Genomic DNA, 15,490 nt, shown 5'->3' on the forward strand with positions numbered 1-15,490 from the left:
CAGAAAGCTCTACAATACAAATCTCAGATTTTTAATTTTTAAATTATGACGTGTAGTCTGCTGTTGAAAAAGACATCTTACTACTTCTTTTGCATAAAACAATAACAGATGCACTGGAACTTATTCTCTTGATGATTTCTTGTTTTTGATATGAAAGCAAAGACTCTGCTTTATTATGAAGCTCGGATAAAACAAAAATACCGTAAATAAACTTTCAAATGCAGTGATATCAAAACTGCAATTAGGTTTTTATTTTACAGTGTTAGAACTACAGGTTTCTGGGTCACGTTTCATTGTTTTGGATGCAGTAGTGAAGATGAAAGGTGGAAACAGGTCCTTGTGTTTCACTGGAAGTTTTCTCTATCTGAGGCTTCCTGAACCAATCGGATTACATTGTTCTTTGCAAAATGTTTATTGGGAAAATCATTTCAATTCTTCCATATTTCACTATTTATTTATTGTCAATATAAGTATACAACATACATACCAGCTAAACAGCTTAAGTAAAAGAGCACAAAAACATGTTAAATGTGAATGAAAAAGCTTTGAACCACCAGGACTCAGAGTCTGGCCGACTAGCAAAGCTGAGAAACTGAGAATGTGGTGCTTGATCAGCAGAGAGGTGAAAAACTGAACAATCACTTCAGAGAGCGCACAAAGCTGTGGTTTAGATTTGAGACTGTGGCACCTGACCTAAGAGTCAACTACTTCCAAAAAGTTCTGCGTTTTTATTATAATACATGTCCTGATTTTCCTAAATCCTGCCTGTGACATATGCCCTCCATACAATAATAATAAAAAAAGAACAAAACTAACACTGAAACTAAAAAATCTAAACTAAAACTGAACATTTTTAAACTATTAAAAACGAAACTTCTGGAAACTGACTTAAAAAACCTCAAAATTAGAATAAAAATTACAACTAATTAGAAAATACAGGACTGTAATAACTCTGGTGGTTGGAACGGTTTCTGCACTGATGATGATGATGAATGTGATGATGTATCTGGCTGTTGTGGTGTAGAGTGAGATAAGTCACTGGTTGGTTCCTTGGACTCTGGGGCTAACTACATAATGACGAAGCTTACGTCACTGGGGCTGGAGTTTACTCGCAGGGGTGGAAAGTATAATCCCTGTGAGAAACTGCTCCTCTGCACCAAAGGGGTAGACCCACAACACACTGGAAAGATTAGGTTTTTTGGCTTTCATGGGGATGCCTCTGTATCCCTACATAACAGTCAGAGGCTGTGGCTGGAGAGATTAGGGTGTGGGCGCCTGGGCTTAGACTGCTAGCACTGCTGGCCCTCTAAAGTCTGAAAAACTCATGACTCTTCTGCCTGAACCATCAGCAGCCACTGTGTCTCTTCAACAGATCCTCAGAATAATACACCACACCACACCGAGAAGCAGTTTAAAAAGCCTCACCGGTTCCAAACAGAGGAAGATGCCAAGCTGGCTGCACTCAGGGAAGCAGTGGGGCATAAGAGGAGAATGATGAAAAAGAAGCTGGAGGCTCTGAGCAGGGAGACGCAGGTCTTTCACACAGTCAGAGCCACAGAGAAGGAGCTGAGACTTGAAGATGACTCTTTCCTAAACAGCTATGGGGCTCTGTCCCAATTTCAGAAACTGTCTCCAACCTCAGCTGACATCTTAAGTTAGAGACAATTGAAGCTGGGAACTTTTGTGTCCCCACCATGTTGATTTTTTTGGAGCCAGGCATGAAACTATTTAGAGTAGAGGGCAGAGTACTAAGTTAACAACTAACGCAAAGCATAGTTGGTTAGCAAGCTGAATCCATAAAATGTATGGATGCAATACAAAGACACTAAAGTCTGCTTTTCAGCACTAAATTAAAGACCATTAAACATTGTTGACAGCCTTTACCTCACAGCAGGATATATATAATTCCAAAAAAATGCTGCAAAAGGCACGATCAGCATAAACACAATCACAGGTTTGGTTCAGGTCTGTTTGCACACCTGTCACTCCTCCATTTTAGCCTCCATAATATCTAAATAGTAGGGGTGCAACGATATTCGTATCGATATTGAACCGTTCGATACAGTGCTTTCGGTTCGGTACGCATATGTATCGAACAATACAAAATTTGTAATTTATTTTATCAACTTTCCTTCTGACCATGCTGTCTGTGTTGAGCGCTCAGTGAATCTGCGTTCGACTACTCCGCCTAGGTTGCACTGTCGAGCGCAGATCCACTGAGCGTTCAACACAGACAGCATCGTCAGAAGGAAGAGCGCAGGGCAAGCTAGCGAGACAGAAGTTAAACTCTCCTTGCAACATGGCAAATTGAACCTCCCCCACCCTCATTCAGATCTGGCGTTTGGAATTATTTTGGTTTTCATGTGACGTATGACCCTGAAGGTAAGCGCGTCATGGACTAAAGTAAAACAGTATGTTGGATGTGCCACGCAATGCTCAATTACATGGGTGGGAAGTAGTGTGTTAGTGCAGTTAGCTCATTAACGTGTTAGCCGTCTAGCCCCACGCACGGGGCGATCAGGGGTAGCTTGTTAACGGAGATTTGCCGTGTTGTGGCGTTAACGTCATTTCAACGAGATTAACGCTGACAGCACTAGTGGGAACACATGAATATGACTGCACATTTACACCGACATCATCCTAGTGCAAAGACAAGTGGAAGCAGACAAAAACAACAAGCATGCATGCTACAAACTTTACCCGAGTCATTTAGATAGCCGTTAGCACATGATTCTCCTTATGGGGACCTGATATGTTTAATATTGTGGCGAGCTCAGACAAGGAAGAGACGGAGGTGTCGTTTGGTCTTGCTTCCCGTGAGCTAGCCAGGGAGCACAGCCGTTTATTGACATCTGCAGAAGAACACTGCCGCTAGCTAACTGCTCAGCGCGGCAACCGCACAGCAACAACAACAACAACACACAGGGCGCCCTCTGACCCCGGAAGGACACACCGTCGCAGCGAGAGGGCGTCACCCGTCACTATGGCAACATAAACAAAACATAACTGTACAAACAGAACCCCGAACAGCCCTGACCCGCTACAATATGCTGCTGAGAATATAGCCCAGAAGAAGCGGATAGTATAGCTTTTATTTTGGAAAGAGCAATTTCTCTGTAATAAACTCTCTTTTCCAAAGATGAGTGATTCCTCAATCAGATACAGGGCTTGCAAAATCGCTAGCCCGACGTCCCGGGGCTAGCGATTTTTCCAGTCGGGCTACCAAAATCTATCTCTGCCCTGCCCGTCGGGCTATTGTAGGAAGGAAAAATATATGTCAATGCTTTTGCATTCTTTCGGAAATGTAGCTGGGTAATTATGTCATTGGCATCGGTGAGTCACTGTCAATATGTGACATATTGAAATCGCGTTTGAATTTGCGCTTGTTTTTTGCTTTCACTTGTTTCACTTTGCAATCGCGCGAACTGTGTATAGAGAGCGACAGCACTGATTGGTGAGTGATGATAATTTGCGCACCAATTCCTCTGACATCGTCTTATCAATCGTTAGCTTACTATGCAAACATGACAAGTGAAATCTCCCGCAGCAAGCTTAAACATATGAGAGGTTGATCGCGCAGAGAATCGCTGACCGTTATGTGTGTGTGTGTGTGTGTGTGTGTGTGTGTGTGTGTGTGTGTGTGTGTAAAAGCAGCAGGATATATATTTTAGTTCTGCTGAGCCAAATAAGACAGGTCAGGGTGAAGAAGTGACAGCCAAAGAAAAGCTTACCACAAAACGGAAAAGTTATGACAAATCAGACTAAGGCAAAAAGAAAGTGCAGCTTTATGGTTTCATGGACAAAAGAATTTCTGTGGCTGCAATATGACGAGCTATATAACCGGGGCTGCACATAAGTGGTCCGCAGGTGCGCATTCGCAGTCAAAAAAAAAAACAAAAACAAAAAACGCGCACAAGATATGAAGTTGCAACGCGTGTTTGCATACATAAGATTTTCTGGAGGAGGACAGACATTTGTTTAAAACTCTTAAAGATGTCGAAGAAGCTCCTTTAAGCAACTACTTTGGTGTTCCTCCACCTCCAAAGAAATGTCAGGAGTCCGAACCACAAAAGAAGCGCGTATTCTCGGAAAAGTGTTTGCAGGAGGTGAGCTGGCTTCAAACAAATGATGAACGCACAGAGATGTGGTGCGGAATGTGCCGTGAAAATTCCACTCTAGCGGACAAAAACAGTGCTTTTTATATGGACACAAACGCGCGTTGCAACTTCTTATCTGGTGCGCGTCTTTTATTTTGACAGCGAATGCGCACATGCGGACCACTTATGTGCATGTAAATAACAATGTTCTGCCGGGTGTGTTGTTGGTTTTCTCTCGATTTCTGAGTCGACAAGCGCCTTTGTTACTGGGACCAGTCATTTTAAGAAAGGCCCCCATTAGAACCCATGAGAAATGCAAGAAATGCATTATTGCTCAGTCTGCAATATCTTTCCCAGAACAAACACCAATTGCAAATACCATACTAAAAATAAACCTGAAAAATCTGTTTAGAACAGCGTACTATGTTGCAAAGAGTGAACTACCACTGGCAAAATTTAGCAGTCTTTGCAAACTTCAAAAAGCAAATGGCCTAGATCTTGGTTCCACTTGTCTCTTACCTGTGACTTCAGTGGAAATTTCAAATTCAGGATCTGACACAGACTGATTCATGTCCTACACAGTTCTTACAAGTTTCTGTTCAATTAGAACCAAGTATTTGAGTTGATGATTGTAATTTTTATACAATGTTGTAATTTGTTTTTCAACAATTTTTTGATTAATGTTTTGTTTCCTTTACAATATTATACTTTAATGTATAATATTGTAAAGGAAACAAAACAGGAAACAAAACATCAATCAAAAAATTGCTCTCTTTTTTATTCGGGCTACTTACATTTATTTTGGGCTACCAAAAACAGAAGAGTCCCTGTCCGAAGGGCTACCAGGGATTTTGAAATTTTGAGAGCCCTGAGAGATATTTATTTTTTAAATTACTTTTGTTTCAGCAACATTAAATTTAAAAACTGTACTTTTGAGTTAAAATATATATTTATAATTTTAATAAATGACAAATTAAAAAGGCATGAACATTTTTTTGTATCGAAAAAATATCGAACCGTGACACCAAAGTATCGAACCGAACCGAACCGTGAATTTTGTGTATCGTTGCACCCCTACTAAATAGATGAGTTATCAAAAGTCCATGACAGTAGTGAATGTTCTGAAGGGGTAAACTGGCTATAGAGACCAAATCCTTTACCTGTGCTAGTATATAAAGATGCTATAAATAGCCTACTGTTGGTACGGTGGATTCTGTCTTTAGATTATTAAGATACTCTGTTGTTGATGTGGCACTTTAATTGACAGGTGAGCCCAGCTGTAAAGATGCAGATACATAAACCAGGCTTAAAACAGTCAAATTCCTTTTTGATACTGAGGTTTGAAACTATAATATGACCAGATATTACTCTGTACAGTCACTATTTGTTTAATTAATGAACCAATGAGCACTATAGGAAAAAGAGTGGCTACTAATCAGCTGTCTCCAAGCACCGAACACTATCGTGAAGCATATTCTGGACTTGGAACAGGTTCATTTCATAATAATATCTTTAAAAATGAAAAAAAGAAAAAGCTTATTTTTTTTCATTTTTCCATTCTTTAAGCTAGCTACCACACAAATTATTTTAAACAAGGAAGCCGAGAGATGAAAAGCGCTGAAATTTAAACCTAAATCTTGGTTAAGATATGCAGGAAATCCTCTTGTGGTTCATTTTTATTCATTTGACAGCCATTTTGCATCCCCCTCCCTCTTTCAGGGATGCAAAATGGCGCTATTTGCTGGCTTCTGTAAACTGTTTACTAGATGTTTCCTAAGACTGAACACTGGCTGAGCTTAACAGATGCTACAAAGTGTCCATGCAGCTTCAGGGTTGTCCTGCCGTTACCTTTCCACCCGGCCAGGCTTCGCCGTTGTTGCTCGACCTCCTGCTTTGAACAGAGCACTTCCTTCTCATAGTCTCTTACAGCTTCTTCAAAGAGGTTGAATATTTCCTCGGCAGCCGCCTGCAGTCGTTCATTGACCACAGCTCTTAGTTTCTCTGTTTTGAACATTTCTGCGGGCGATAAGAGTCCTCTAGTCTGTTTTTGGACGAGCTCAGGGGTGAAAGGCTGCTTTTGGGTTGCCAGATATCGCGAGAAAACCAAGAACTGTCAACATTAAAATGACTTTCTGAACACAAGTGTAACCACATCCACGTGATCACTCACAATCATCGTATCTTTTCGTAATTTGCAAATCACAAATATACCATAAAATTAACTGTGTGTTTTATTGTATAGGACTGTATTATACTATAAAACAATGTTCATGAAACGGACAAACAAAAGTTTAAATCATGCAATACGAACTTTCAAGGACATAAATATGCTGAAGTTGCCCAGTGAAGCTGTCTGCAGCAAATACAAATGGCACGCTGTAAAAGCGAATTCACGTTTATAGAAGGACATGGCAACAAAGGATTGCCGAGGCACACTGTAATACGATCATATTTCCATGATAGAGCTTTATTGCCACCTACTGGTCAAGAAAGAAAAAAAATGACGTACATGTTTGTATTGATCACCTATTTCAGTGCTGTTTGATTTCAGGCTGCCTACATATCAGAGGTCTCTAATTCTCCCCCTGCCCATCAAGAGGAAAGTTAAAAAGAAAGAGAGAAAGTTCTTCTTTTTGCTGTTCTTTTAGGGGTTGCAAGGTCAGATCACCTTCCTTAATCTCACCCGACCCCTGTCGTCTCAACCCTCTGCGTGTTCTCCTTCCCTTACATCCATAAATCTTCTCTGCGATCTTCCTATTTTCCTCCTGGCTGGCAGCTCCATGCTCAGCCAGGATATATCCAATATATCCATTATCGATTCTCTGCACTTGCTCAAACCATCTCAGCTAAAGTTTCCCTTTGATTTACTCTTTTCCATCCTGGTCAGTCCCAGTGAAAAGCTCTTCTTAACATCTCATCACAGCTTCCCGTCTCTTCGTCAATGCCGCAGTCTCTAGACCACACAGCTCTCACTCCCATCTTCTAAAACTTCACTTTCACTCTTGCTGTTGTCATGTCCAGTGCTCTATTTTGGCATCTTTAAAATGCTTCACCTAAGGCCTTTGAATGCTGTCACGATCAAGCCAACAAAACTGGGGCAGCTGCGGCTCAGGTGGTACAGTGGGCTGCCTACTGATTGGATGATTTGTGGATCAACTGACTCCTCCGGTTGGCACGCTGAATATCTTCCAGCAAGATACTGAATCCCAGGTTGCTCCCAAAGCGTCCATGTAAGTGCAGGTGCAAATGTTGGAAAGCACTTAGGTATAGATAAAAGTGCTGAATGAATATGCAAGATTACATGAATGAGATCTGCAGTAGCAACTGAGTAGAAAGCTGCTACATAAGCACCAGTCTTGCTCAAATCACTAACCAATGTTTGTATGCTTTTCTCTGTAGGTACATCTCTACACCCTGCACACCCAGGATTATCTCCTGAATTAAAACTCGTAAATATCCTGTTTTAGAGTGATTACATATTCAAAAAAGACATGAAAAGTTAATTTCCCCCCTTATTACTTCAATTAGGTTTAATTTCTTTTTCAAATCAAAAATCTCCATTAAATCCAAAGAGTTCTCAAACTTTTTTCCCCCAGCTGGTTAATTTCGCCCTGCCCGAGTAATTAACCAGATTTCCTCTTGCAGTTGTCCACCATGAGATGGCAGCAGATATCCAAATAAAGCTCCCAGTCAGCAACACACACAAAGCAACAGATGGTTTACCTTGGGCAACGTTGTAGCCACAAACGGCTGATTTATCGCATTTTTTCAGACATATCGTGGAAAAAATTCAGAGAGCATAAGTTGAGAAACACTGTTTTGTTAGATCTTATCTTCCATTTGTCTTCATTTCTCCTGCAAACGAAAATAAATCTGTATCATTTAACCCCAATCTTGAATCACTGTATGTACTTTTATTCTAAACTATACAACTGCCTTATCCTCCAAAAAACAAGAATACGATTTCTTTAAAATATACTTTACAGACTTTTTTCATTTGTAATCAAGGATCTTTATTTCACAATAATTCCTATTCTATATTGTATATCATATGTTTCCTGTTTCTCTCCCCATTGTGTCCCTAAGCTGCCAAACCTTTTTAAAATGCCAGAAATACCACTACTATATATCGTCTGTTTAGACTTGAGGCTTAGAACACACCATTTCAGCACGCTCAGACAATAACATACCAGTGGGGGGCCACACACAGCCGAGCAGAGACCAGGCACCATCTAAATTTTATGTGCCAGAGCTCAGCCTGCAAAGACTGCACACTTCGATCTACCCAAGCCAGATGCCAATGTGACATTAAAATCCATTTTTAAGCCACAGTTCTAGCACCAAGTCTGAGTGGTCAGATATCAGACACAGCTGGAATTTACAAGTCCTCATTTGTCTTTTAAAACCCGTGTGGGATTGTAAACATATCAAGGACATACAGTCCTTTTGTCCCATGTGTTTACACTGTAATAAACCTTAACCACTTACAAAAGGGCTCTTTAGAAATAACACACAAAACAAAGATCATATTTCAGTGTTTCTTTAATTTCTATCTCATCAGCTCATCGTCCTGGAAACTCACCTCTCACAAAAAGTAGTATAAGAGCATCAAGCATGATTCAGTGATCTCTGAATACAGTTTCTACTTCAGGCAATCCTGAACCAGGCACAGATGGTGTGACATCTTTGTTTAATTTATTTATTTCAGCTTAGTTCAGGAGTTCATGTCACAGTTCCTTCAATTATTCTTCGATTATTCTATACAGCAGCTGTAGTTTTCAGGAAACGTTATCCAGGTGTTTTGAAGGACAACTTATAATTCCATCAGTTTTGACAAGATTTCCAGCACCACTGACTCACAGAGCTTTCGTTGTGTTTTACAGATGACTCTAGAGAGTCGCTGTTGTATCCCTCTCCTGACTTCCTCCATACAAATTGTCTGTTATGTATGGGCAACTCACTGGTTTATCCCTTTAGTTAGGTCAGTGTTAAATGGCTTAAACAAAAAGAAAATCCTCTGACAATGATCCGGTACAAGTACAGTGGAGAAAATGAGTGAAAAAGCAGCCAATGTCCAAAGAAAAAACTCTTAAAGACCTCAGAAAGCCTGGAGAACTATAGCTCAAGACCACTTTATTAAACATACAAGAAATATAAAGAACTGAAAAATGGCTCAAGACTTCTTTACAGTATTGTCTCTAAAAGTGCGACACAGTTGTAGTGTTTAGTAAGAAACTGTGATTATTTTTTAAAATATTAGGTTGTCACATTACCATATACGAAAACTAGCTCAAGGTAAATTCTATATAATAAATTATTTGACAAGTTTTAGTTGCAGGTAACTCGATGGCAGCACTCATGGCAGCTAAAGCAAATTACTGTGGTAACCTGGTAGTTAGCCTGACTTAATAGAAAGACTTTCATCCCTTTTTAAAGTCACAGCAATCACTATTACTTGATTTTCTGCAGGTTTTCAGTTTAACTTACGAGCTCAAAAAGAATATCAACTACAGGGTACAAATTTGTAACGTTTTTTTCCCCTAGATTATATATGTTGTGTCTTGACATGGCATTTCTGCACAGCAACAACTGTGCGACCTGCAACTTCTTTGATATGTTCAGAGGAGTTATATCTCTGTGATGGACAATGACCACAGTCACAAAAATATTTTTATTGCATATACACACAATCTGACCCACTCACCCCACCGATTCGTCTGTAGTGTTTATTTATAAAGGTCAGAGCCAAACTTAAAGAATTAAAGAAGGAAAAAGAGACAGAGGCAAAGACAGAGATATAATTGCTCTTCAGCAGACTCATTAGACAAGGCACCTGAATCCCCTGACTGAATTGATCTTTCAATCATGTTCTGCATATTAATCATTAAGGTTTTTCATGTGCACAGTCACTCATGGCTCATTCGCAGCAGATATAGCTTTGGTGTTTTAAAGTCTGGATTTTCACAGGTAGAACTCCAGTGCACAAATTGAATAACTGTTAATTAGAAGGTTCCGAAAGAAAAGTTTGCCATCATCATTCGCATCCAGTCAGAAAGCAATGAAGAAAATGAGCCGTGAAGCTGTGATTTGCCGAACAAAGGTTTATTTTCCAAAATTAAAACTAATTGCAGCTGTGAGTATAAAAAGGAAAGAACACACATAGACTGACTCCCTGTAAAAAAGGAAAGAATGAGTTAAAGATTGTATCAGGAATTACTTATTTGCGTGCAAAACTAAGTCCAGGTTCAATTTGAGGACAACATTATAAGACGTGCTGCAAGAAAGTGATAGGACATCATAATCTATTTGTTTGCCAAGTCAAGTGTGAAATCATCACAGTCACAGATGGATATGGATGAATAAAAAATGGAAAAAAGTCAGGATGATAAGCAGGGCATCTCAATTTCAGCTGTATCTATATTCAAATTTGTGTAATATATTTATATATTAGAGATATTTGTAATGTATTGTGTCAGTGCTTTGAGTGTTTAAACAGTGTAGAAAAGTACCATTAAAGTACCAGTCTATTTACCATATTTTAAAAAACCTGACTTTAAAACCATCTCCAAACCAAGTGTGTAGAGTTTTAGCAAAATTTGTTTCATTTTGGACCATATAATAATGGAGATTTGATTAGGAGACCTTGTGGCCATACTTTTACGATTTTATTTATTAAGGGAAAAAAGTGATCCAACTCTACCCGGCCCGTGCCTGCTTGGAGCAGGTGCATGACGTATTTACTTCATTAGATTATCATATATTCGATTACTGTCTTGCAAGCACAGAGCGGCAGAAATAAGTGGCGTCTTTAAAAGGGAGGGGAGCTTTTGGGGAGCTGTAGCAGGTCACGCTCAGCGATCGTCGATAATGTTGTATGTTTGTGCAATATTATATAAAACTCTATTCAATATGTTATTGATTTTAATAAATAAAATTAGTTTAAAGTAATGTTTTTTGTGTCAAAAAAAGATTAATACATGTTAGCCAGATTTCGACCTGAATCTGTGGCAGGAAGATAGGACCCAGATACAGGACTCAAACTCACACGATAAAACTCAAAAGCGGCTTTGTTGCTGAACTAAGTCAGAGAAAATACATAATACAGAACAACTCAGGCCAGGCAGAAACTAGGAACTTACGAGGCTCTAACAAGAGACCGTGGAACAAACATGAGATACACAACTTGATGAGGAACATGACGAAAGATAAAGAGAGACTAAGACGATATATACACACAGGTTGACGAAAGAACAGGCAACAGGTGAAACTTATCAGACTAAAGAGCCAGGGATGCAAAACTGAACAGAACACGCACAGGACAAGGAACTATCAAAATAAAAAAGGATGTAACAAATACTCATATCAGGAGTGAGACATATGAACAGGACATGACTGAAGAGGAAATGACGGGGGAGGCAGAAAGATAAACAAACAAAGAGATTATACTGGAAAAACCAGGGATTCATAAACCAGACTTAAACCAACGAATGCTTACAAGAAAGTATGAAACCAGAACACAAAAGACTCCAAGAAAACCTTTAGATCAAACATTCAAAAGTAAAACTAGCAGAGAATCATGAAACAAAGGAAAAAACGTCAAAAAGAAACTGAGTGACAAATTAAACTTTTTCATTTCCCCTTCAACCCCCCGCAGCTGACTCTGAAAGATTTCAGGTGGTGTAAAGGAAGCACAATATATAAACACTACTTTTCCACCTGCTCCATATATGGCCATTCAAAAAGGCTTCTTTTTTCACCTTAGTTTTATTTTTGAAGAAACTAGCCTGTTTTGTTAGGCAGCTTTTGCAGTCAGAATTATGGTCTGAATGCACTGCTGTGCCAAACATATTTGCTTTTACAAGACAGGCTCGATAATCTCTGTATAGGCATTAAAGGCTGTTTATTATATTGCTTGATACTGATATGTTGATGATTGTCTTGTTTGTTACGTATGGTGTCTAATTCAAGCTGCTCTCTATCACATCCTTATACTGCACATAAAGTAACCTCAACCAAAACACTTGAACAGAAAATGTTATATGTTCTTGAAAACTTGTCTTTTATTTGACAAATCAAATGCACAGTGAATATGATGTTACAGAGATCAGTCACAACATTAAAACCCAGTGCCTAATGTTGTGTAGGGTCACCTTGTGCTGCCAAAACAGCTTGGACCAATCAGGGCGTGGATGCAGTACAACTGAGGGCCTCCTGTAGTCTCTGGCATTCCAACTGGCAGCAGATCTTCAGGGTCCTGTGGGGTGTTTGAGGCCTCCATGGTTGTTTTGGTACATGCCACAGATGTTTGATTGGACTGGGATCTGGGGGGTTTGGGGGCCAATCCAGTTCTTGTTGTGTTGTGCCTTTGATTGGACACTGTGTATTTGACATTTCTGCTGAAACTAATTGTTATACTCAGCAGTTACTAAAACAAAATCAGTAGAAAATTTGCAGAGCTGCCACAGTAGGAGCTTCTGTGTGTTGATGCCCGATCAACTTTTAGTGTGGGCACAAATGAACGTGTGGGGCAGAGGCTAAAAAAGTATTGTAATTAATGATTTGATTATGGCACTACTAAATAACTTACAAAGTAATGAAAACACTGACAGTGACTGTCTCCTAGTAGTAACTATCACAACCACAGCAGGCAAAAAATTTGCTTTTTTGGTGTTAATTTGTCCAATTTACAAATTAACACCAAAAAAATCAGGCTTTTTAATTGACATTTGTGACTCATTTATTCTCCTTCTGAAAGTGAAACTCTTACAAATACATATAAAACCAGCAACAAAAATACTCCTGGTCATAAAACTGACACTGTGCCTCTTTAGTAAATCCTGAAGCCTTTTAACATTAAAAGAAGGGTTTAAATTGCTGAAGACATTAGTAACTCTGGTACTAAATGTTCCCTCTTCTTTAAAATGACAACCTTTGTAACAAAGGGATATTTTTCACGGGCTGTTCTCATTTACATGAGCTCCATAAAACAACAGGGTTAGAACACGTTGTGGTGAAGTAAGATGCTTGTTTTGTAGTCCATCTTCTGCATATTATAGTTTCAAAACGTCAGAAATCCAGTGTCACATTTTTAAGGAGACTAGAGTAGGGCTTTTTCAATTCTCAATTCTCAAGTCCTCAGCAATTCTCCAACCCAGTTTTCCTTTGTCCTCGAGGAAAAGTGGGTAGGATTAGTAGCTAGGAGGTCCTTTTGTAACCCTTAGTCTCTGTATCTCCCATTGTCTCTCTGTATTTTCTGTCTGTTCATGAAGTATTGTGGGCTTTCTTTGTATCACAAATGTCTACATCTGCCTCTCTGTAAGTCTGTGTTTAGGACTCTTTACCTAAAATTTATGACAAACATAAGCACGTAGGATTTAAAGGAAGTAACATTTCAATGTCTGCATTCTGAATATTGTTTTTATTTACAACGTTTTAAACTTTTATGTATAGAGATGCTCCAGCTGTACGACTAATGATAATATAGGGAAGAATGAAATGCCTCTCGACAGAAGTACACTGGTTTATGACCCGATCTGGACCCGATCTGCTAATGTGGGACACTACCAAAATCCCCTTCTGCCTATACACACATTCAGTTTCCTTTACTGATAGACCATTTTAATTATGCATAGAAGAAGTGCTGACTGCAAATGTACCCTCATAAGTAAAAGCAGTTGTTTATTCCTCTGACAAGTTTGAAATAACACTTATAATATAATTTATTTAAAGTTATTTAGATGAATGCATCTTTCATTACATCTGTTGCAGTACTCTCAGGGGATCCTGTAGTGGTTGCTGCTTTTCATCTATTTCTGTTGTTAGTTTATTGAGTGTCGCTGTCAGTGCTAAATGCCAGCTTCAGATCAGACAAATCATGTCTGCTCTGAAGAGTAATTAGCTAATTTGTTGTAATAGTCACAGAGAGAGAAGTATACGCATGTCAAGTATACATCCGTGGCCACAGCCCATTAGACGTGTCTCTGATGTGGTATGTCGACACAAACAAGTTGAGCTAACTAACGATATAAACAGGAACAATGTGTATCATTGGCAAGCTACAGTTTAACTGTTTAAGTATGCAAAGAGAAAAAATGTTCACTGCTCCCACAAAAATAATTAGATTACTTTCTTACATGGGTCAGGGCTAAATGTCAGCATCAGTCCAGACACAGGGCTATCTACAACACTAATAGGCCAGCTCACTCCCACACATTGCTGCATACTGGGACATAGTGTCAGTGTGTGGGAGAAAGCACCTGTGTATAAATAATTGCAATGGAAGAGTGAATATACAGCATCTCTGCGATCTTTATGAGTCTGCCAATAAACTGACTGCACAATGATTTCTCTTTCTTTATAAGTAACAAAGTAATTTTAGAGCTATAGATCTCAATGATAAATCACACACTATTGATTGCACTCTTATATGTGTATCTCCCTGTCTTTGCTTTAGAAAGAAATGCTATGGTTTCTTATTAGCTAAATAAATTAGAATTTTTTTTAATGTTAATTAAAAATAATCGCTAATTGAACTTTTAAAACATGAGACTAGCCAACACACGGTTATCTTGATCTTACATTGAATATAGATTACTCAGCAATGGGATTTTTACCATGTCGAATGTGATGTGCTTCCACTGACTCTGAAAGTATTTTGTCACCATAATTTGTTACAGTGTTTCATTATATGTATTTAATGCAGAAGCAGTATACTCCTATTGCTTTCACAGAAATTAAGAGGGTAAATAGCAACCAGGTGCTGCTAATCAAAGTCCATCATTCTACAATCAGAAGGAATATTCACAAATGGAAAACATTCAATATTGCCAGGAAATTCACCCCGAGGTCAGAATGAGTAATGCAGAGAGAAAATGCAGAACACCCGAGAGCTACATCTCAGACATACAGGCTTCATTTAGAGTGTCAAATGTTAAAGTTCATGACAGTACCATTAAAAAACAGACTAAACAAGTATAGCTTGTTTGGAAAAGTTGCCAAGAGAGTCTCTTCTCTATAAAAATAACATAGCAGCAGGTTTGCAAAGTTTGCGAACAAAAACATTCTGAACAAACCACAAGACTTCGGGGAAAATGTCCCTCGGACAGAAAAGGCCAAAGTTGAAAGGTTTGGTACACAGCTTCATGTCTGACAAAACCATCCATCCATCGTCTTCTTCATGTCAGGGTGAAGAGAAAGCTGGCGTGCACTGCGTCTGCATTTTGGTTTAATTTTTGTTTAATAAATAATGACACATAGTAAAATTACATTTGGTGAAGGTTATCTGAGGGTACTTCTTTGTCACATGACTCTACATATCTTATATATATTTTCTGTCTGATAACAGGTAAAAGGTCAACTGACAGCTGCTGGCTGAAACTTGTTCTGCAATGTCA

General features: G+C 39.0%; 1 protein-coding gene across 1 annotated transcript in view; it reads right to left on the reverse strand.

Annotated features, from left to right (window-relative positions):
* LOC146639591 (uncharacterized) overlaps nucleotides 1–6,130 on the reverse strand; it is a 7,477-nt gene extending 1,347 nt beyond the window's left edge. Inside the window, exon 1 of the mRNA XM_085353734.1 lies at nucleotides 5,946–6,130. Within this exon, the coding sequence (XP_085209860.1) occupies nucleotides 5,946–6,111 (166 nt within the window). The 5' untranslated portion in view covers nucleotides 6,112–6,130. The remainder of the gene's footprint in view (nucleotides 1–5,945) is intronic.
* Between the last annotated feature and the right edge of the window lie 9,360 nt (nucleotides 6,131–15,490).

This window comes from Diplotaxodon limnothrissa, linkage group LG1 (genome assembly GCF_057381915.1).
Source record: "Diplotaxodon limnothrissa isolate DT_005_m linkage group LG1, D_limnothrissa_male_GT1.1, whole genome shotgun sequence".
Lineage (NCBI taxonomy): Eukaryota > Metazoa > Chordata > Actinopteri > Cichliformes > Cichlidae > Diplotaxodon > Diplotaxodon limnothrissa.